This window comes from Alosa sapidissima, chromosome 17 (genome assembly GCF_018492685.1).
Source record: "Alosa sapidissima isolate fAloSap1 chromosome 17, fAloSap1.pri, whole genome shotgun sequence".
NCBI classification, from domain to species: domain Eukaryota; kingdom Metazoa; phylum Chordata; class Actinopteri; order Clupeiformes; family Clupeidae; genus Alosa; species Alosa sapidissima.
In genome coordinates this window covers 12,638,740-12,661,020 of record NC_055973.1, presented here as the reverse complement: position 1 = coordinate 12,661,020, position 22,281 = coordinate 12,638,740, and the positions used below count along the sequence as shown (strand labels likewise).

Genomic DNA, 22,281 nt, shown 5'->3' with positions numbered 1-22,281 from the left:
ATCTATTCCATTATAGGGGGGGCACTGTGACCACTTGGTTCTGGCTGTGTGAAGCACCTAGGCCTGCACTGCCTCGGAGCCGAAAAAAGCCTCACAGCCAAAGACAACTGCGTTAACCTCTAGAAAAGGCCAGCGGGCCAGAAGCAGCCAACGTGAGGGATGTGGCGAAAATACACACAGACGAAAAGGCAGACCTCTCCTCCGAAATTTGGCATGGGCCTGAGAATAAACAAGAGATGAAGGAGGTGTTTTTTTCTCTCTCTTCATTTCCCTCATTTTGAACATGGATGGAAAAGACATAAGCCCTTCGGCCCGCTCCGCAACAGCCGCGCGCCAAAACCAAGAGCGAGCCGTCGTCGCAACAATTTGCTGGTGGTTTGCCATGGCACCGTTTCTTCATCAAGGCCCCGCCATTTTATAGAGTGATTCTGACAGGAGACAACGGTCAGATGAAAGTTTAAGTGCTGTGCAATTCTTTTTTTCCCTCTCTCTCTCTCCCCCTCTATTCCTCTCTCTTCCTTAAATAAACAAGGAAAAGGCTGCCATCGTGCGCTGGAAAAATGCGGGTGTTTATTTGAAGGCTAACTACTGTTTCAGGAATCTGTGGTTTGTCAGCGTGCCTCGCAGGTGAGCTCACCCACCACCACCGCACATGTCAGGATGGAGGCCAGAGTGAGACCAGTGCCCAGCTCTTTCTCTCCCTTTCTTTCTCTTTCTTTCTTTCTTTCTTTCTTTCTCTTTATTTCTTTCTTTCTTTTCCCTCTCTCATTTTTTTGCCTTCTTCTCCTTCACCACTTTCTCTTTCCTTTTCTCTCTCCTCTTTCCTTCTCCCTCACTCCCTGATTCTCTCTCTTCCACCTTCCCTTTCTCTCACTACCCCCCCCCCCCCACACCCCTATTTAGCTGGCTCATACAATATTTTGCTGGTAGTCAAAACAAAATTAGATGGGTTTGTTATCTTAAAAATTAGCTCAGGACTCAGAAGAGATCCAGGTCAGCATGGCGAGCTGGTAAGGTCATGTGTTTGTCCATGAACTCACTCTTGTCATCATGAATACACTTTTTTGTGGCCGGTTTCATGGGCCATTCAGAGGTTATAAAGTCATGAGACGCCACACATTCAACACTGTAGAAAACCTCTATTTTCAACCCATAGAGGAATTTATAGATAATACAGACTGAAGGAAAACAAATAAATAAGTAAACACAGTTACTATACACAGAATAAACTTACTGTAAAAAAAACTACATCCACATAAAGAGTGTCCATGTCGAATTTCATCTGAACCTGGCATATCAGTCCAGAAAGGTGACCAAAACTTCCGATAGTAATTATTGTCTTTAAACAATGCCGCCATCTAGTGGAAACTGGATCTGTAGTCTTGTATTATGCTACAGTTGAGAGTAAGCACCAACAAAACCTGCACTAAAAGTTGATATCATGGGATTTGAAAGTATGTTTTCCAGTAAGCCTGTATGAGAACCACAGAAACAAGTTGAGGTACACGTTCAAAGGAATGAATTCACATTTCGTTATCTTATTGGGTCACAGATGGTTTAGATAGTTATATAGTGCTATTAAGATCCATGTGAACCAAAGCTGATATGAACAGTGCTGAAGTCCTTCAATCCAGCCGTAAACAGTGCCATCAGTCACATGTTGAATACAAGTGCCGAATTAGTCAGAATACTTTAGGAAGTGTGCTTGTAGGTAAGGGAGAAGTAAAAAGTGCCTTTAAAATTCTGCTTAATAAATATAAAGAAATGTACAGTTCAACCCAATAACTGTCACACAATGCATTAAAGTGCTTAGAAAACTGTTTGAGCCTATCAGATCTGTAGAAAGCGTTTCATTCGTGGTGATATGACCAACTCAGGCCCCTGTCTCTCCATGTTGTCCACCTCATCAGCCACTCGCTCCTCTGTCTTCACCTCTTCCCCCTGGTGTAAGAGGCCGTAGTACACACACAGCAGGCCCAGCCCCACGCACAGGCCCGCGCTGATGATCCCAGTGCCGTACTCGTACCTCAGCACCTCTGGCTTCCACATGCACAAGAGTAACGGGGCTGAGAGGCTCTGGAAGACGTAGAAGATGTAGTAGATGGTCATAGGCGCCCTGGTCGCCTGGCCCTGGATGTTGAAGAAGGTGAAGACGAGGATGATGCCGACGATGGCGCGGTACAAGACCTCCAGGGCTTTCGATGTGCAGAAGTCGGTGCGCTGGAAGAAGGCCCACGCCGTGCTGAGGAGCCACACCAGGGCCATGTACAAGATACTGAAGGGACTCAGCACCAGGAGCAAGCTGAGACTGAAGATACGCGTGGTGATGGCGAAGAGCTTGTAGAGGAGGTAAATGATGGTGGGCAGACCGTTGGGCATCTCCTTCAGCTGGGGGAGAGACCTCCGGAGGCAGCGACGGTAGTCTACCACGGCCCAGGCAACGTTTAAGAAGGATGCAGCCATGGAGAGATCTGCACAAATAACACACACCAAAACATAATCAGCTATAAAGTCACTGTGTCCTATGTGTAAGAAATATCTTGCATAGTGTCACTACTTCTCATGTGCTCAGGTTGATATCTGTTCTGGTGATTAGAAATAAGAAATAACTAAATATGTCATGGAAAGCACCCAAGGCCGTAAACATGATGTCAACATTGGGGGGGACCAAATCTGTGGTGCGGTGTGAATTTCAATAACAGAATTTCAATTCACATTTCCTGCCATGCAAAAATATTATTAAAATCACAAACAAGTCATTAGTTAAGTCAGTCAATTAGGATATACCAAACTTTTGAGGGACATAGGCACGGATGGATTATGAACCTCTGGGCATAGATGCAAAAAAAAAACCTCCCCTGTTAAGATAGGGGCGCCCGGGGGCATACTTCCCCGGAAGACTTAAAAAAAATGACCCTTTATAATTATGACGACTTGTGAGTTTTGTGGAAATAGAAGAGAGGGGCAGAGAAGCAACTTCACACAGTCTTAGGCTTCAGGGCCCCCTGAGCTCTTGGGCCCAGTAGGTCCATTCAATAATCCATCCCTGGATATAGACCTGTGGAATGACTCCATTTGTCCAAAATGTATATTTTAAAAGAAAATACAAACTAGAGTATCTTTGATAACCTCTATATTACACTGAATGCTTACTCATAGGTTTGGACCTATAGCCCAATCATATTTTGTATTTTGATTTTATTATTCTGGCAGCTAATCACACAATTTTAAGGTAGTTTGAAAGGGATGGGATTCAAGATAGGCTAGCCTACTAAGTCAGGTCCCTCTTCTGTCTGACTCACCTCAAGTTACCCTATGCATTATAGGCTGGTTCCTGACAGAAATTACGTTTTGTGTTAACATGTAGAAACACAGCCTTTATTTGGTGAATGGAGGTGGAAATTCCTTTCTTTGGTTATTGTCCGCGATTCACATTAACTGTAGGCTATCACCGCCATTGTAAAAGTTTTTTCAACTTTTGTGCCATCGCCACATTTGAGTGCTATGTTTTGCCTGCATGGATGCGCAATTGAGCGTGCATCTAAATGTAACATGCAAGATGCTAGCCTGGCGAGCCAGACCCACATTAAAATGTAGGGTCTGGGCACTCACCGTTCGCAGTGCTCAGTCCGAGGGGCGGGATAATCAGTTGTATTTCAAATTACCTCTGCACGCAATAGGACGCAATAGGATATTTGTTTTCAAGTAGCAGGGAATTCAAGCCAAACCGTTGCAACTCTGCCATCAATCGTTATGTTAAGCCCACCAAACGACTCTAAACACGATTTCATTGGCCTGATTAAGTTTCGATTTCTGGAGCTCACAAGCCAACGGAGAATTTAATTTGCTGCCGCTAGGGGCGCGTCTAGATTTCTAGGCTAGCAAGATGCAACAACCATTTCTAAGAGGCTTATAAACCGGTTCATTTCTGACATTACTACTAGCATATGAATGCATTATTTATGTTGTAAGACATGTGAAAGAAATTAATGACACAGGCACGCACAAATTCAAATAAAAGGACACATTCGCTTTTTCACTTTCGCTATCATTGCGAGAAAATAGGCTACAATATGGAATTGCTTCAAAAGTTCCCTTTGAGTCTGATCAGCTTCAAAAATGAATGGGGTTTCCTTAGACAATGCTACACCTTTCCAACAAGTTTTGTGAGAATTGTACCGTATCTTTTGCGATATTGTTGACAGCCCGCGCAGGGTGCAGGAAGCTTTTGATAGCGCACGCCTCAAACGATAAACGCAAAACCTCCAGGACAAACCACTCACAGTGTAGGCTACTCTCTCTAAAACCATCAACAGGTCACTAATTTGTGCGTTATTTACGTTTGATTGCATTTCAGATGGCGGGACTTGTTGGTTTCCTGAAATAGCCTATAGCGTTTTTTTCTTTATTTATTTTTCTATGTCCGAATATAGAATTCTGTGCTAGCCATAGACTTAGCGCTTTTGAGTCTGTGCCTGTGTTGCTTTGCCACTCAAACTCAAGTTTTAGTTTATACTGTAGCTTCTGCAAAAAATGTTTTATATGTAGTCAAGTGGGGGAAAGCACTGTATAAGTGCTGTTTTAAAATCAGTTGACAGTTCACTGTTTTTTATTTATTATTTGATATGTCTGAGTTCTGTGCTTCTTTCTCACATGAGGCCCAGAGTTTGTTATATGTACAATGCATGCTCTCTTTCTTTTTACCGATTATCTGTCCTATTTTATTTTTGTTAAGCACATTGAATTGCCCGTGTATAAAATATACAAATAAACTTGTCTGCCTTGTCAAAACAGAAGTGTTTCCTACTTTATATGCACCGGTGAGTACAAGAAGTTACTATATATGAAGTGGATGCATATTATATTATATGTAATATGTAAGTTTCTTGGTGTTTTATGCCCCCAATGTTGTCTTCAAGGCAGCGCTGCCTGGAAGGCACTAGGGTTAGCCATGGGTTAAGGTTAGGGTTGGGGTTAGGTTTAGGATTAGGTGAATTTAAGTCAGTGGTGGCAGCGCTGCCTGGATGACGACGTTGGGGGCATAAAACACCATCGGGCTTGTATGTAATAGTGTACTGAATAAATGCATTTAACTCCAACTGAGCGCATTATTTGTCATTTGCTGGTCTTCACTGCAAAGCTGAGTCAAGTTCTGCCGATGTTTCTTTCTCACACAAGGCCCAGGTGTGTGTGTGTGTGTGTGTGTGTGTGTGTGTGTGTGTGTGTGTGTTTCCTTACAGTGAATGACTGAGTTGTGTCCATGCCCCAGGAGGAAGATGTAGAGCTGGAGCAACAACTGCGGAACGCTCTCCAAGAAGGCCTCAAACAGACGGAGCATGCTCAGATCTGTGGCCTGGCCAAACAACTTGAGGTGGTCCCAAATGTCGTTGCCAACTGTGATGGATTTGCACCAAACCAACTTGAAGCTTTTTCTGAGCAGCTTGTAATACCTTCAGGTGATAAGTCAGAAGCACACACACTGTTATGCACTGCACATGGAAGAATGTGCCTTTGCACAAGTAGAACAACAAACATCAGATCATTAAAATTACAGTCCATGATTTTAACTCGCTATTAGTCAAATTCAGATCTTTGCTCCACATTCTTCTTTACAGTAAGTGCTTTTAGTATGTACATTCTATATTCTTATACAGTTCTAGATTTGCATGTGGGTAAAAGCATAAGGTATGAGTTTGGCAGTCATGTGTCCTCAACAAATATGGTAAAGCATGCATGGTTTGATAGTTAGTCAATTCAGCAAATTACTTTAATGATATAATGACATATGTAGGCTACCTACTGTTTTGGGCACCTGCATTGATGTGTTAATGATAAGGATAAAGGGATGTTGACGTTTATTTGTCAATAAATAGATTAGAATTTAACACTGCTTGCATGTGATTGGTTTATTCACTTCACCAGAAACATCTCGCCTATTTCAGAGTCCTCGCCTTGACATAGAGTTCCCATATCGCCGGAGAAATGTAATACGCCTGGGCGGGAGAATAGCACATTTCACCAGGATATATTGCCGCGAAACTCGCACCCATAGCGTGTTGAAAAAAGACATAAACAATTCAAGCCAATCGAGTGGCACAGAAGGGAGGATTCCAATGTTAATGGTTGTTGAGCTAAAATATCAACCACTAATCAATCCTAAGGCAGCCAGAGCATCAGCTTAAGGCAGCCAGAGCATCAGCTCGGTCCTCTGTCTGTACTCAACTTGCTTAACTTATCAGCTGCTTTTGACATGGTCAACCACCACGTCCTACTATCATATTCTCAAAAGTACACTCCTGGTTTGAATCCTACCTCACTGAGCGATTGTTCAATGTGTCACGGCTAGGACAAACATCTGCATCTCACAGTCTCACCACAAGGGGTGCCCCAAGGCTTGGTGCTGAGGCCCCTTCTCTTAGCCGTGTGCGTCACCTAATTGGGCCCAATTATATGCTTGCATCATGGCTTTTTATATCACTGGTACACAGATGATACCCAACTATATCAGTCCTGAAACCCTGACAACCCCACGGTCTAAGCATGGATCTTCGATTGGATGGATAATCATGGATCTAAGCATGGATCTTCGATATCCCAACACCACCCAGTTCTTGGTACAGACTACGGTTATCTCTTGCCTCGACTACTGTAATGCCTTCCTAATGGGTTATATACTGAAGCACTCTCATCCTCTGGTAGTCTTGTGGTATTTGTATATAGTCTTAACTTTTACCTACAGTAAGGTCTCCTTTGCAGTTAATGTCTGAATCTTAATACTCATTTTGTAATTTGCTTAAGGTAAGTGTGCTAAATGGAGACATTTAAATGTAAATCAATGACACTTTTGCTGAAATAGTGGAGTGTACCTTTAACAGACTTCATTTTAGTCCACAGTAGTGCAGAGGCTAAGTAGACCTGTATTGTGTGTTGTGATCACTTTTGACAAATGTTCTTTTGAGCACTACAAGTGGCTGTGTTAAATCAGTGTTACAACATTTGTCCTGAGTTTGAATGGGAAGTCAAGGCTTCCAGTGTGTCACCACGTAAACCACAACATTTTTCACATGCCTGTCTGCCTTCTTCAGTGACATACCAAACGAGCATGTGATGACACATACAGAAGCACTCGTGAGTTATGCAATAGTGTGATGTCAGCATGCCTAACACTTATCTGACTTTTTCATAGTTATATAATGAAACTTTTGACGTTCCACTGACAATGAAACCTGAATAATTCAGTAGTCCCTTTAAAAGTCCTAGCCCAGTCTTTCTGAAGTACTGTACCTGGTGAAGATGCCCATATGTATAAGGTGTAGTCCAATAATAGTGCCACCTCCAGAATCGTCATCTCTGAACCACATGTAGCTGAATATTTGTGTACATACTGACGCACAAAGGACAAATGCCAACGTCAGAATGCCCCAGTTGATGTGTCCATTATTTATATGCTTGACTCCCAGATAGATATCAAGCACAATGTCCGCGGTGTAGAGGAGACTTCCAATCAGTGTTAGAATCCATCGTTTTTTTGTGAATTGGCTCTCCACATTCATTTTCACTTCTGCGTTGGTTGCTTCCTTTTTGAGAATCGAGATCTCAGCAGTTCCCATCAGATGTCAGAGTCTTTCACGTATAGCTATAACTGTAATTTCTCCCAGAGTCGCAGGCACCTTGCTCTTGCTGTAGATCAATTCGCACAACGTCTGCTGCTGAACACAGAAATGCATTATAAAACTCCTTCCTCAAAATTTCAATTTAAGTCAAGTATTGCATGAAGATGTATGCCTACATAGAGTCAGTACTAATTTTAGAATATTATATCACACATGACTGCATCAAAGACACACTTTACAATATCCAAAGTACAGGGGTAGGTATGTTTGCCCTATACACAGTAACCTCTTGACGGCAGTAGATAGAATGCCATAAACCACCATAATACAAGGCTTGCATGATTGCATTTATATAACACCCTCAAAGAGAAGGGCACAGCAACAGTTTACACAGTTCAGAATGCATTTGTGTATATAAACTCATATGCATAAACATGTGAATGAATATGGGAAATATGACATTACTATAGTTACCAAGATTTCTTAAGCTAAATTTTGTTATATTCTCCTTTTGAATAATCAGATGCTGGGACTGTTATGTTAAGGTACAGTGCAATATGTAATGTTTAAATAATCTATAGCACATTTGATCACAACCATTAATTTAGACACCAATCATTTCAGAGTTCACTTACCACTTTGTACAGTCTCTCCGAAAATACACTTCTTCACTTCTTCAGTCTAGGGGTGTGTTTCTGTCAGCAATAGGTGAAAAAAAAAGTTTGAGGTGCCCCCAAAACAAGGACATTTAGGAACCTGTTGATTCGTTCATGGTCCCAGACACAAAATAATGTCTCTTCTCAGAAATCACCTGTCGCTCAAGCCGCACCCTCTCAGTGCTGCTCCCACAAGACATAATTAAACACAGTCTTTGTCTGACAACTGCTATAAAACTAATGATCCATGCACTTGGACAGGCATAATGCTATCTAACAGCCATCTATTTAAATACATGGCATTATTCATAGCTACTGTAGATAAATATCCTGACTGTATTTTCAAACTACAGCCTAAACATCAGCACAGGTAAACTAACCTTACATGTGAGAGTGTGAGAGCATTCTGTCCGGTACAGTGTTCAGGGCACATGGGAGGGGTTACAGGATTCCTTGTTACCACTAGACGGAAACCCTTTTAAGGCGCGCTGTTAAGGAAATCCTGTTAAAGTATGTTGTCTGTCCTGTTCATCATAGAATGGATTTAAAGGAATTTCTTCTGACTGTTATGACTCTGTTATTTAGCAATTCCAACGTATATCCTCCCAAAACACTGTCTGTGTGCGTTCAGGCGAGGGTTTCTACGCAACACTGTTGAACAAATCCACCCCAACAACAGTCCACTTCTAAATAGCATGTAAATTAATGTGTGGACAAGAGCCATTCTTTTGGATTGACTTCTTTTGATTAGCCACTCAAGATCAAGATCAAGATCAAGATGAAGCCACTTAAGATAAATACTAGGGCTGTCAAAATAACTGATTAATTTCGATTAATTAATTTGAGAAAAAATAACTGATTAAAAAAATTTGTGCAGATTAATCGATTCCTTATGACCTTTGACCCGAGCCGTTCTAGTCAGTAAAAATGAGACTGTAAAATGAAGGAGAGAGAAGAAAACGTGCTGCCTGGATCATTGATTGGAACATTTTTTTAAAAAACGCCCCGATGGTGTTGAAAATAAAGTCCTTTGCAATATCTACAGCAAGGAATTTGCATATCACCGGAGTTCATCAACTCTATAGTCGCACATCAATGCAAAGGAATAAGTGTTGACATTGAGGGGAGTGTTAATTTATTTTCATTGTGTCCCCTAGGTTATATGTGTGGCCTGAAATGCCTTGTGAAGAAAAAACTTCTTCCCGAAGCAGTTTTGAATTTATTTCCTCAGCATCATATCATAGATTATTATGGTCAGGTCATATCATAGATTATTATGGCCGTTATTTGAACAGTGAAAATAATAATAAGAGTTTTTGAACTTTAATGTCACTAATGCTGATTATTCAATGATTCATTTGAATTTAAATATTTAAAATACTTTCACAGCAAAAATTATATATGGGATTAATTTAGATTAATTAATCACAGAGTATGTAATTAATTAGATCATTTTTTTAAATCGATTGACAGCCCTAATAAATACTATACAATATGTATACTATGTAGGCTATGTGTATAATTACTGTTACTGAAGTGGGAAATTCTCTATTTCTGTGTGTTTAAAGGCCTGCTTACCTACTCTCTCTCTCTCTCTCTCTCTCTCTCTCTCTGTCTCGCTCTCTCTATCTCACACACACACACACACACACACACACACACACACACACTTACACACTCACACACACATACTCTAAGGTTCTCTCTTGTGCTGCTGACACACAAACTCTCTAGGTTACAGAAATCCTTATCTTTGTATTTGATTTGTTCTTTGTGTCATTATAAGTTGCATGTGGAGTACATTGTTTCCAGATGGGAAGCAAGATTTACTTACAAAATGTGTTACTTTCATTTATGTGTTATACAATGATTCTGATATGTACTGATATGCCTGACTGTTCTCTTTGTTAGATGTTCTTCTCCATGTTGATAGATCCAAATGTCCAGCATGATATTACTGTAATACATGCAAAGGTCAATCATTCTGCTATATAAGAGCTATATTCGGAATGCAACTGTGTATTCATTTTCAATTCCAATTGAAGAGTTTGGTTCCAAAATGTTATATCCTCCATTTTTATGAAATTTTCATAAATCTTTTTTCTACATTTTGTGTTCCAAGTAGGCTAATTTCAGTAAAACTGTAATTGAGTATTGTTGTTTGATTTATCTTTACTCAATCAAAACAACACAATTGCTATTGTATTGATTATTACCTGAAATACACAATTAAATTACATGACTTTTTAATGTTTTTAAAAATGGAGATATTGTGTTTTGGAACCAAAGTCTTGAATTACTATTGTTATTATTAGTTGATCGTTATAGAGGCAGTTGTGGCCTACTGGTTATCGCCTCGGACTTGTAACCGGAGGGTTGCTGGTTCGAACCCCGACCAGTAGGAATGGCTGAAGTGCCCTTGAGCAAGGCACCTAACACCTCACTGCTCCCCGAGCACCGCTGTAGCAGGCAGCTCACTGCGTCGGGATTAGTGTGTGCTTCACCTCACTGTGTGCTGAGTGAGTTTCACTAATTCACGGATTGGGATAAATGCAGAGACCAAATGTCCCTCACAGGATCAAAAGAGTTTATACTTATACTTATATTGGTATTGTCTTTATTTAAGCCTTGTCCATGCAGTTCTATTCACATAATTTCTATTCTGGCGATTTTCAGTTTATCACCATAAACATGCAGTACACGGAGATCTAATCTACTGTACCTGTCCCATAGGATTAACTCAGCCGTTTTTAGCATTTGAAATAAATTGTCCTATAATTCTGTCTGGGTTAAGAAAGAGAAACACCAACTAGACATGAATTTTAAAGACTTGAAAGAAATGTGTACTCACTGTTCTGGAGTTTGTATGTTGTCCACTATGGAGGAAAAACTATCCTGTCTTCTGTTTCTGGGTTGAGGTATTTCAGATTCCAGCCCAGTAGTTCTGAGAAACCTGTACTATGGGACCAAACTCAATCAGCTGAGTAGAGATGCCAAAGTGTGTCTCTACGCGGAGAAGGTAAAGTACTTTAAAACAGAATTGCACATTATTTATAACAGGGAAGGGCTCCGTCTATGGAGGGTGGTATTAGCTTTCTATTCATCTTCCCTATGGGCGTATGTCATTGTTATGTACTGATTTGCTGGACTTTAAACCTACGTCACTGCAGAATGAGATAAATAGTGGTCAGAAAAGGAGCAGTGTGTGTGGGGGTGGGGGCGGGTGGTCATATCTCTAACACAAGACATTTGGAGAAGTGTATGTGTGTGAGCAGGCCTTCTTGAAGAGTGGGTTTGTTGGTGAAGTTGAGGTCAGGTGAAGATACGTATGTGCACCACGGGAAGCATCATCCATTTGAACGCCTTTGTCACATGTCCGCCGGATTTTATCGCAATCCATTAAATACTTCTACTTTCCCATAAATCATAGATCCCAATAAATACATTTCTTTATACACAAAGTTGGGGAGAAGGTGGTCTAACTTTTCTGGAATTTGAAATGGAACACCTAAAGGTTGTGAGTTTGTTCCCCAATGCCACTGTGCCACTGACCAAGGCACCTTACCCTGAGTTTCTCCAGGGGGGACTGTCCCTGTAGATAATTCAAATCATTTTGTATAACAACATTTAGATAAATAACAAATAAATAAAATAATGTAAAGATTTAGTAGATATCCTTCCACAGCAGCTTTGCTTGACAACTAAAATACACCCATGTTGATTTTTGTAGGCTTCTCTAGATTTTATTCATTGGGTGGTGGAGAATAGACAAATAAGGAAATAAGAGAGAGAGAGAGATGCAGAGGGGGATTGAGAAATGACCTCAGGTCAGACTTGAACCAGGTCACTTGTGCCACAGCTCCCCCCACATGTCTAGTCGTTGATCAGAAGTCACATGCAACAGCTGTAACATTACTTTGTATGCATGACAAAGCCATCTTGGGTTTGAGGAAGAAGTTAAGATCAGGTGAAGATTTGCATAAGAAGTAATGAGTAAGTAGGAGGAGAAAAGGTGAGTAGGTGTATCTGCAAAATGACAACAACTATAACATAACATCAGTTGTTATTTCTACTTCTTTGTCACATGGGGCAGTCATGGCCTACCAGTCAGGGGTATCAGACTTTTAACCTAAGGGTCACCTGTGTGATTTCCTAACCGGCAGGAAAAATGTTGAAGGTGGGTATGATTGAACAGCGCTCTTCTACGTCCACATCCAAGTCACGTAAGTCCCCTATAGGCTCCCCTATAGAAATGCTAACCCACTGTTTCAAGTGTGTGTGTGTGTGTGTGTGTGTGTGTGTGTGTCTGTGTGTGTGTGTGTGTGTGTGTGTGTCACACTGGCCAGCTGCTAGGACGTATTTAGTCTACATTTACCTGCACCCTGGAGTCATTAAGCACTTCTACTTTCCAGTAAATCAGAGATCGGATTCATATTGTTCAGGCTTTGTCAGTATGTCTACATTAGTTGAACTTCTTGCATTTCAAGCCTTTGGTTCCTAATAGATACATTCGTCTTACTTCTTTCGTCTTTCGTAAGTTACTCCAAATGAGAATGTCAACTAAATGACAAATAATACAAATAATGTAAAAAGTCAGTAGATAGGCCTCGACAGCAATTTCACATGCCAGGTGCAAGTCACTTGAAAGGCACTTATGTAGCCTTTTCTCAGAAGTCAGTCACATGCTAAAGCTAAAGCTGTATCATTGTGTAGTAGCATTATGCAACAGCTGTAATAATGAGCGCATGCATTAGCAGGCCATCTAGTGTGGGTTTGTGGGAGAAGCTAAGGTCAGGTGAAGATCCTCATTATTTAAACGTCTTTATCACATGCACCCTGGGCTTCAATGGAATCAAACACTTCTACTTTCCTGTAAATCAGATTGGATTCCTCTTAGTACTGTTTTGTTCATATTTTAAGTGCAGGCTCTTAACTGTTCATTCAAATTAGTTTAACTACTAACAGTTATACATCTCAAGCCTTTAAATGTGGTTCCCAATTGCACCCACATTGTGCCCTGCCCTGTGTAAGGCACTTGAAATGTAGTTACTAATAGAGGGTTGTTCCTGCTGTTACACTGTATGTTGCTCTGGATAACAACATCACCTATATGGCAACGAATTTAAAATAATGTATAAAGTTGCAAGATATCCTTCCATGACAGTTTCGATATACTTACTTATTGATCCCTCTGCTACGGTTGGAGCTAGTGGTGTAGTACTTGAGTCTGGTCTTGGTCTCGAGACCATTTTTGCTTACTTGGTCTTGTCTCAGAATTGAAAGCAAAAATACTCGGTCTTTCTTGACTCGGTCTCAGCCTACATTGGAAGGAGGCAGACGCATAATTTTAGAGTGGGACCACAGCGGGAAATATATTGACTATATTTCATGGTATATTCAAAAATATCCACCATTACAAATATTCTTATCTTAATAAAAAATATAATATGGACTGCCATTAAATTATATCCCATGGTGCTATGCTGCGTAGTGTAAAGGTTTTGAAAGATACGATCTTTGTCCGGATGGCACAGCAGTTATTCTGGAGAGGGTTGAAGTAGCCTGACCTATGGTTTTTGCCTACTCTGTCATTCCAATGAGTGCCTCTGGTTGTGCTAATCGACAAGATGAGTGAGCAATCCACAATAATTAAATTTGGTTACTTGAACCACAATTCAACACCTTTAACTTTAATGAAATGTTGACATCATGCCATACTAAATTTTCACTCCAGCTGAGCTCCTAGTCTTAAAGTATTGTTCAGAAAAGAAGTTTGGTAGACAAGTGTGTGCTAGACTGCTCATAGCTAACAATCCCCATTCTACCCTTAGGGAAGTCATGTCACGTTTTTATTTCTGATCTCTGAAGACTTATAGTGAAGTCAAGTCAAGACAAATCTTCATCTCTGATCAGTGAAGGCTTACAGTCAAGTCAAGTCAAGTCAAGTTTTCATCTCTGATGGGACACTAGAAAGGCCCCTACGTAGTCTTTTCTCAGAAGTCTGTCACATGCTAAATGTCATGTCAAAGGTGTAGGAGTGCACTCTCAGTTTCAGTTCAGTACTCTCTTCGTGTAGTGTAGTATCATGAACCACAGCCTTTGGTCAACAGTCATAATGTGAACGCAATCATTAGCCTGGTCATTCATACGGTGGGAAAAAATACTAGCTGAGATCAAAGACTAAATGCACACTTCAAGTTCCTCAGTCTTTTCCCAGAGGGATGTGAAATGTACCATATTCAGCACACTGTTCAGTGTTCACACATACTGTGCATGTGCATAATGTTGCATAATCTGCGTAATGTTACAGTTATGATGTGTCTGAACAGGCCATCTTGTTCAGTGTGTTTAGTGGGTTTGGTCTAATCATTCAAAACGAAACATGAAATGGAATCTCTGTTGTGGCATGTTGCTCAGCCTGATAAGGTAAGAAGTGGCTCTGTGACTTCTGCTGTTTGGTTAGTGTGTACTGTACATGATCTCTCTCTCTCTCTCTCTCTCTCTCGTTTTTTTGGGGGGCAGCCGTGGCCTACTGGTTAGCGCTTCGGACTTGTAACCAGAGGGTTGCCGGTAGGCCACGGCTGAAGTGCCCTTGAGCAAGACACCTAACCCTTCACTGCTCCCCGAGCGCCGCTGTTGTTGCAGGCAGCTCACTGCGCTGGGATTAGTGTGTGCTTCACCTCACTGTGTGCAGTGTGTTTCACTAATTCACGGATTTGGATAAATGCAGAGACCAAATTTCCCTCACGGGATCAAAAGAGTATACATGTATATACTTACTTATAATTACTATACCTTCACCTGACTTGTGTATATTCTCTCTCCTTTTTATTTCTTTATTGATTTTGACTTTTTACTGGTGCATAAATAAAGAAGTGTGATAAAGCAAAGATGGGAGCAGCCTTAAAAAAAACATTAAGTATAGAATCACACGTTTAAATATCAGGGCTGGGAATCACAGAGTAGCTCACAAATCTATACTGTCACAATACTTTGCCCACAATAGCGATACTATCACGACAGAGCATTCTCCAATACTCAATACAATGCAAACGATAAATCTATGATACCACGATATCTCTGTAAATGAAGAAAAAGAAAAGGGCAAAAAGTGGAATTATGCCTATTTATTCACTACGTTTCATATCTCAATTGAAACAATGTTTAAAGTGCATAGAGTTTTAACTTAGTGCCTCATTTCCTAATGTGTAGATGATCACCTGCATTCATTTGAATTTGAAGCACAGTTGGGATGAGTCCATTTAGAATATAAATTGTAAATGTCATGTTCTATATTGATATTGGACACCAGCGAATTGATAATGTATCGAAAAAAGAAGTTATACAATATACAGCGGTATCAATATGTTGTGCAACCCTACTAAATGTTACTTAACTAGATGTACCGCAGAACGGTACAAAATAAATCACGCTTGTTAATTTATCAACATCTCCTACTCCATCTCCTACTTTTGTGTATGTAAATTAGTGTGTGTATAGTGTGTGTTTGGGTTTGCTTATGAGTGTGATTGTGGGGTAATGGGGTGTGTGTGTGTGTGTGTGTGTGTGTGTGTGTGCATGTGCCTGATTGCCTGCATTTCCAAGAAAGACTAAAAAGGCTGCACGAAACTTGGTGGGCATGTAGCCCCACAAGGATGCCCATTGTTTTACGTCCCCCCAAAAAGAGGGTAGGCCGAACACAGTTTTCTGTGAATATCTCGAGAACCATAGGGCCTAGGATGACCATTTTTTTGTATCAACCCAATCAACCCTAGGACCGTAGGACCTAGGATTTATTTTTTGTATGTTGGTCTCCAGGGGCTTTGTCAACACATCCCATATCCACTCATTTAAGGTATAGCGCCACCTAGTTAAAAATGAAAAGGCAAAAACGAGGCATTGTAATCGTAGGTATCTTTGGCTGACAGGTTCAAAACTGCACAAAATGTAAAGTGTAGGATCATTATGACACCCTCTGAATGCATGCATGCAAGTTTTGTGGGGGGCCATATCAGCTACTTACACGCACGCGTACACACACACACACACAAACACACGCATGTACGCGCACACACACACACACACACACATAAAGACACACAGTACACATGCACACACATTTCTGGGTCATTCCACGTCAATTCAACCAGGGCCCACGCAGGGCCCTGACAACTCCAGGGAGGAGTATTGATGTCAATGGGGCATTTTGCCCATGTTCAGGGTGGAAAATAAAAAAGAAAGATTTGCATAAGACAAGTCAAATTGGTGTTTTTAAAAAGAAGGGATCATGGAGAATAAAGAAAAACATATTAAAAAAATCTTTGTATATTCCCACAAGGTGTTTGGGTGCTCTGAAAATGATAACAAATATTGTTGAATATTGTTTAAAATATAATCCAAGTAAAAAGATGGAGGTCAGATAGAGAAAAAAGTTTGGTGGGGAGTCATAGTTGATGACAACTGACAGTTGGAATGGCTGAACAGTTAAATAGTTGAGTAGCCTAGTTTAAATAGTTAAATTATTTACAAAGATGAAAAATGCATTCCACCCCTGTCCTAAGTAAGACCTACGTAACGCAGTTTGAATGAAGTTTCTACGTTACAAGGTTGAACTTAAATGCGGAAAAAGCGTTAGAAGAAAAATAATACGAAGAAGAAATCGGATAACAGTGCACTAATAAGTCAGTGAATAAGTCTCACAGTAGATTAGTTACAGTGTATAAAGTCGAATAAATAACTAAATACTATTCACATACACAATCTAAGACACAATCCAATACTGCAGGAGATACTTCACACAAAATGGGCCTTACACACACACTGACACGGCGTTTCACACTTCACACTAGTGAACACTGCAAACGAAGCACTATCCCCATATGACCGCTGTCACGTCATCCGGAAAAATAATCTTTGGTCACCGCTATTGGTCGATTTCCGGCTCCCATTGACTGACATTGAACACATGTAGCCTAAACAAAACGTCAATTACAGTAGGTGCTCAAACTAACCCTGCTGACTTATGCCAGCAACCATTCCACTTTGATAAGAAACTGCATTTTCGTACAACATATATACAGCAAAAATAACAGAATTTGGATCAAACAACGTGGAGAAATCTCAGGAGGAAGAAAATTAACGCTGCATGACGGGGAGTGCTTTGCATTTCCCCTTGTCCATGAGTCACGTATAACAGGTTCTGGCGGCCGTTAGTCCTTACTTTTCAGAGTAATTACATTCAAAAACATACCTTCATATTACATTACAATTTATAAATAAAGGAAATTTAAAAAGAATAACACAATACATCAGAGGGATTATACAAATAATAAGGAAAACAAGATTTCTACCACAATTTCCTGTTAAATTCAATATTTCATGGCGCTGTTGAGCTGCACAGCCATCAGATGACGCCGTTTTAGTGCTTGCTTTTCCATCCAAAAAAGGCCCGAAGTGCAGTGAAATGCCGCCATCTAGTGGCATGAAATATGTAATGTAGCCCATTACATTTATTGGCACAACATTTTAAGTGTAAGACCATTATGTCATCCTCTAAATGTATACCAAGTTTTGTGAAATTCTGTTCATGGGGACCATACAATAAATGAATATATGTGTACATTTAGTGACTGTACACTATGCATGCACACACACACACACACACACACGAAAAAGCACACATAAAGATGGCATGCATGCACAGACTCACACACACAGGCATGCACACAAGCACACACATAAAAACACACACATGTAGGCGAGCAGGTACACGCACACACACACACACATACACACACACACTCACTCACGAGCACACACATAAAACACACACACATGCAGGCAAGCAGATGCACAAACACGCACACACATACACCCCATTATCCCCCCCCCCCCCCCCCACACACACACACAGAAGCACACATAAAGCAAACGTACACATGCACAGTTATTAGCTTTTCCAGGCGAAATGTCTTCCATATTTGCAGATCCAGGAAAAGAGATTGCTTTTGTGCTGGATGGCTCTGGCAGTGTTGATCCTCCTGACTTTGAATTGGCTAAACAATTTATTGCTGATGTAATGACAACAGTTTGGTCAAAATGTTTTAATGTAAATATGAAGCTTATTTTAGCTGTGGATGAAGTAAACAAATAGACAAATGAATGGGGTTTAATGTAATACTGCCTTTTTAACTGCAGTGCAAGTTTGCAGTTGTGCAATATGGAAACTTTGTCAAAACTGAACTTTCACTGAAGGAAAATGACAACAGAACCAAAGCCTTGACTACAGTTGCAGACATAAAGCAAATCAAACAGGTCACCATGACAGCTTCAGCAATCAATCACGTTCTGTAAGTCCTTCTGAAATCATAATCATATTCACAATCAAGCATCTAATTCCTAATCTGATATACAACCCCAAAACAGAAAAAGTTGGGACGTTGTGTAAAATGCAAATAAAAACAGAATGTGATAATATACAAATCTCGTAAACCCATATTTAGCAGCAAAAATGACATAGACAGCATATCAAATGTTGAAAATGAAAATGTGGACTATTTCATGGAAAATATATGTTAATTATGAATTTGATGCCAGCAACATGTTTCAAAAAAAGTTGGGACGAGAGCATGTTTACCACTGTGCTGCTTCACCTCTCCATTTCTGTAAATGTTTAGAAACTGAGGAAATCATTTGCTAGAGTTTTGAGAATGAAATGTTGTCCCATTACTCCCCAATATAGGATTTCAGTTGCTCAACAGTATGGGGTATTCTTAGCCATGTTTTTCATTCCATTATACACCTCATTTGACAAATCTGGACTGCAGACAGTCCATCTTAGCACTTGGGCTCTTCCTCTATGGAAAAATACTATTTAAATATGTGCAGAATTCATTTTGGCATTGTTTTCCTGAAATAGTCAAAGTCTTCCCTGGAAAAGACATTGCCTAGATGGCAGTATACAGTATGTTGCTCAAAACCTGTACACGTCATTCAGAATTGATTGTGCTTTGCCAAATGTGCAAGATACCCATGCTGTAGGCACTAATGCTCCTCCACACCGTCATAGAGGTTGGGTTTCGAACTGAGCACTAAAACAAGTTGGATAGGTTGGATACTTGGATAGGCCCTCTCCTCTTTAGCCCAGATGAGTCCATGATTTCCAAAAAGAATGGCACATTTACTGGTCTAACCACAGGACCTTTTTCCATGTTACCTCAGTCCATTTTAAACAAGCTCAGGCCCAGACGGTGGTATTTTCTGTATCATGTCTCAATACAATTTTAGCTGTTACAATTTTGGCTGCAGTTTTTTTTAATTGAGTATCAAACATAGACAGTGGTTATCAGAGGAAACAGGTCTGGTGTTGATGCAGTGCCATCTGAGGTCCAAAACACCACAACCATCCAATTTGTTTTTCAGCTCTTTCCCTCATTTGCAAAGATTTCTCTGGATTCTCTGAATGTTTTAATCATATTATGTCATGTAGATGATGAACTCCCCAAATACTTCACAATTTCATGTTAAGAAGCATTAAAATGACATTGTTTCATTTGTGCACATAGGTTTACACAGAGTGATGAATAGCCCTACATCTTTACTTCTAAGAGACCCTGCCTCTCTGGGAAGCTCTTTTTCATAACCAATTGTGTCACTAATTACCCTAATTAGTTGTGAAACATTCCTCCCTTTGTTTTCTTTATCATTACACAACTTTTCCAGCATTTTGTTAACCCCGCCCCAACCTTTTGAAACATATTGCTGGTATCAAATTAAAAAATCTATTTTCCTTGAAATAGTCAAACTTGTCTTTTTCAACATTTGATATGTTGTCTGTGTCTTTTTGCAACTAAATATGAGTTTAAGAGATTTGCAGATTATTACATTCTGTTTTTATTCACATTTTACACAATGTCCCAACTTTTTCTGTTTTGGGGTTGTATGTGCATGACATCAAAGGATTTCAACAAATTTCATTTCATTTACAGAGAACACATTTTTGTCAAAGAAGATGGATCAAATGAGAATTCTAAAAAGTATATAATTGTGATAACTGATGGACGTATATATATGGACAGAATGACACTGAAAGAGGTTTTGCAAAACCCCAAAATAGAAAAGATCACCCGCTTTGCTATTGGGGTGAGTATCTTTTGAACAAACTTGCAACAAACTTGAACAAACCTGCATCGCTATGTTGCATTTGCCATTGTGCATCAAGTACAGTTGGCCGTTACTGGGATCGATGGTAAATGACTTCTGCAATATGCTTTGTGCACAATCTAACATTTATATAGGTTTTACAATGACTGTTTTATTTATTTTTTTACGTCCGGTTGTAAGCCATATGAATTAGTCCTATTCAAATCTATCCGCCTACTGGTTAGCACTTCAGACTTGTAGCCGGAGGGTTGCTTGTTCGAACCCCGACCAGTAGGCACGGCTGAAGTGCCCTTGAGCAAAGCACCTAACCCCTCACTGCTCCCCGAGCGCCGCTGTTGTTGCAGGCAGCTCACTGCGCCGGGATTAGTGTGTGCTTCACCTCACTGTGTGCTGTGTGTGTTTCACTAATTCACGGATTGGGATAAATGCAGAGACCAAATTTCCCTCACGGGATCAAAAGAGTATATATACTGTACTACTACTACTACTATACTATACTTTTTAAATGTGTCCATGATTTCCCTTTTAGAGAACAATGCACATCAACAATCTTTCCCATCCCTTCCACCTCACAGACACCAATAAGGACAGATGGTAAATTTGATCATGTTTTGAATACAATGTTGACAACTGAAACATAAACCCATAAAACAATCCTTTCAGAAAAATGAAAGCTCTTACAATATCTCTCTATTTTTTCCCCTCAGATGTGGGTGATGATGATGAAGATGATGATGAAGACGAAGAGGAGAAATAAGTTTGTCCATGATTTCCCTTTTAGAGAACAATGCACATCATCAAGCTATGAATAAGGACTGATGGTAAATCTTATCATGTTTTCAATACAATGTAATGCATTTGACAACGTAAACCCATAAAACAATCCTTTTGTTGTGGGTGGGTGGTGTGGGTGAAGATGATGATGAAGACGAAGAGGAGAAATAAGTTTGGCTCCAGGGCTTTTGTTTACCTGGTCACAGATGACCAGATCCCACAATGTGTTTAACAGCATATTGTTTGGATTTGTGCCAATATGATGAAGCATTCAATGTATCATTTTAGAGCTTAATTTTCATTTTATTCATAAATTGTTTTCAAGAGATTTTATCTCATAATGTACACTTCAACTTCTCTTGCATGTATGACCACTTTTATCTGTTTTAAGTACCAGCACCGGTACCAGTTACCAGCTTAAAACCTTTTTTGAGACCATTGAGGCTCATTGAGACACAATACACACACACACACACACAGACATCTGTTGTCAGTTGTAAAGATAGTATGCTAGCTTGACTTGCTACATATGAATTTGTGCTTTCTCAATTACTGTAACGTTACTATCCTATAATTTAAAATTATTATTTGTTTAAATAAACTTGAGTTTTCAATTAATGTTTTGGGGAGTCATTTGTGCATTGTGAAATGTTTTAGATATTATCTGATATTTTATTGTCCCTCAGAAATGTGACATTTGTAAAGCCTGTATAATTTGTCTAATTTGGGACATTCTCAGTGCATTTCTCCTGGTGTATTATGATAACACAGTAAATTAATGTTACCACATCATCAGAGAGAGCCAACAAGTCTTCTCACATGTTTGCTAAAATGTAACAAACAGGTCAAGAATGTTGACATAAGGAACTAAAAGACATCTAGTCATATCCTAAGCAATTATTTCCTTACAGGCTACCAAGCTAGCCTAGAAATCTAGACGCGCACCTAGCGGCAGCAAATTACATTTGCTGCCAGGGCTAGTCTAGCAACTCTCCGTTGGCTTGTGAGCTCCAGAAATCGAAACTTAATCAGGACATTGAAATCGTGTATAGAGTCGTTTGGTGGGCTTAACATAA

The 22,281-nt window shown here is 40.0% G+C and overlaps 1 protein-coding gene and 1 long non-coding RNA gene across 8 annotated transcripts; one reads left to right on the top strand and one right to left on the bottom strand.

The window, feature by feature from the left end:
* Nucleotides 1-1,122: 1,122 nt before the first annotated feature.
* xkr9 (XK, Kell blood group complex subunit-related family, member 9) lies at nt 1,123-11,360 on the bottom strand. Of its 7 annotated transcripts, none has more exons than XM_042068603.1 (6): nt 11,121-11,360; nt 8,650-8,793; nt 8,249-8,308; nt 7,285-7,709; nt 5,239-5,450; nt 1,123-2,471 (listed from the first exon to the last, which is right to left on the bottom strand). In XM_042068603.1, the coding sequence occupies exons 4-6, from the start codon at nt 7,608-7,610 to the stop codon at nt 1,831-1,833; spliced, it is 1,179 nt and encodes a 392-aa protein (XP_041924537.1). In that variant the 5' UTR covers nt 7,611-7,709; nt 8,249-8,308; nt 8,650-8,793; nt 11,121-11,360; the 3' UTR covers nt 1,123-1,830. The 7 variants fall into 7 exon arrangements, with proteins under 7 accessions (XP_041924537.1, XP_041924540.1, XP_041924539.1 ...); XM_042068606.1 differs by having other exon boundaries at nt 7,285-7,706; XM_042068605.1 differs by having other exon boundaries at nt 8,655-8,793.
* A 6,850-nt stretch (nt 11,361-18,210) lies between these two features.
* LOC121688524 lies at nt 18,211-21,303 on the top strand. Its single transcript, XR_006024618.1, has 5 exons — nt 18,211-18,377; nt 18,467-18,618; nt 20,257-20,410; nt 20,961-21,025; nt 21,139-21,303. It is a non-coding gene; the product is annotated as an uncharacterized LOC121688524 (long non-coding RNA).
* Nucleotides 21,304-22,281: the final 978 nt, after the last annotated feature.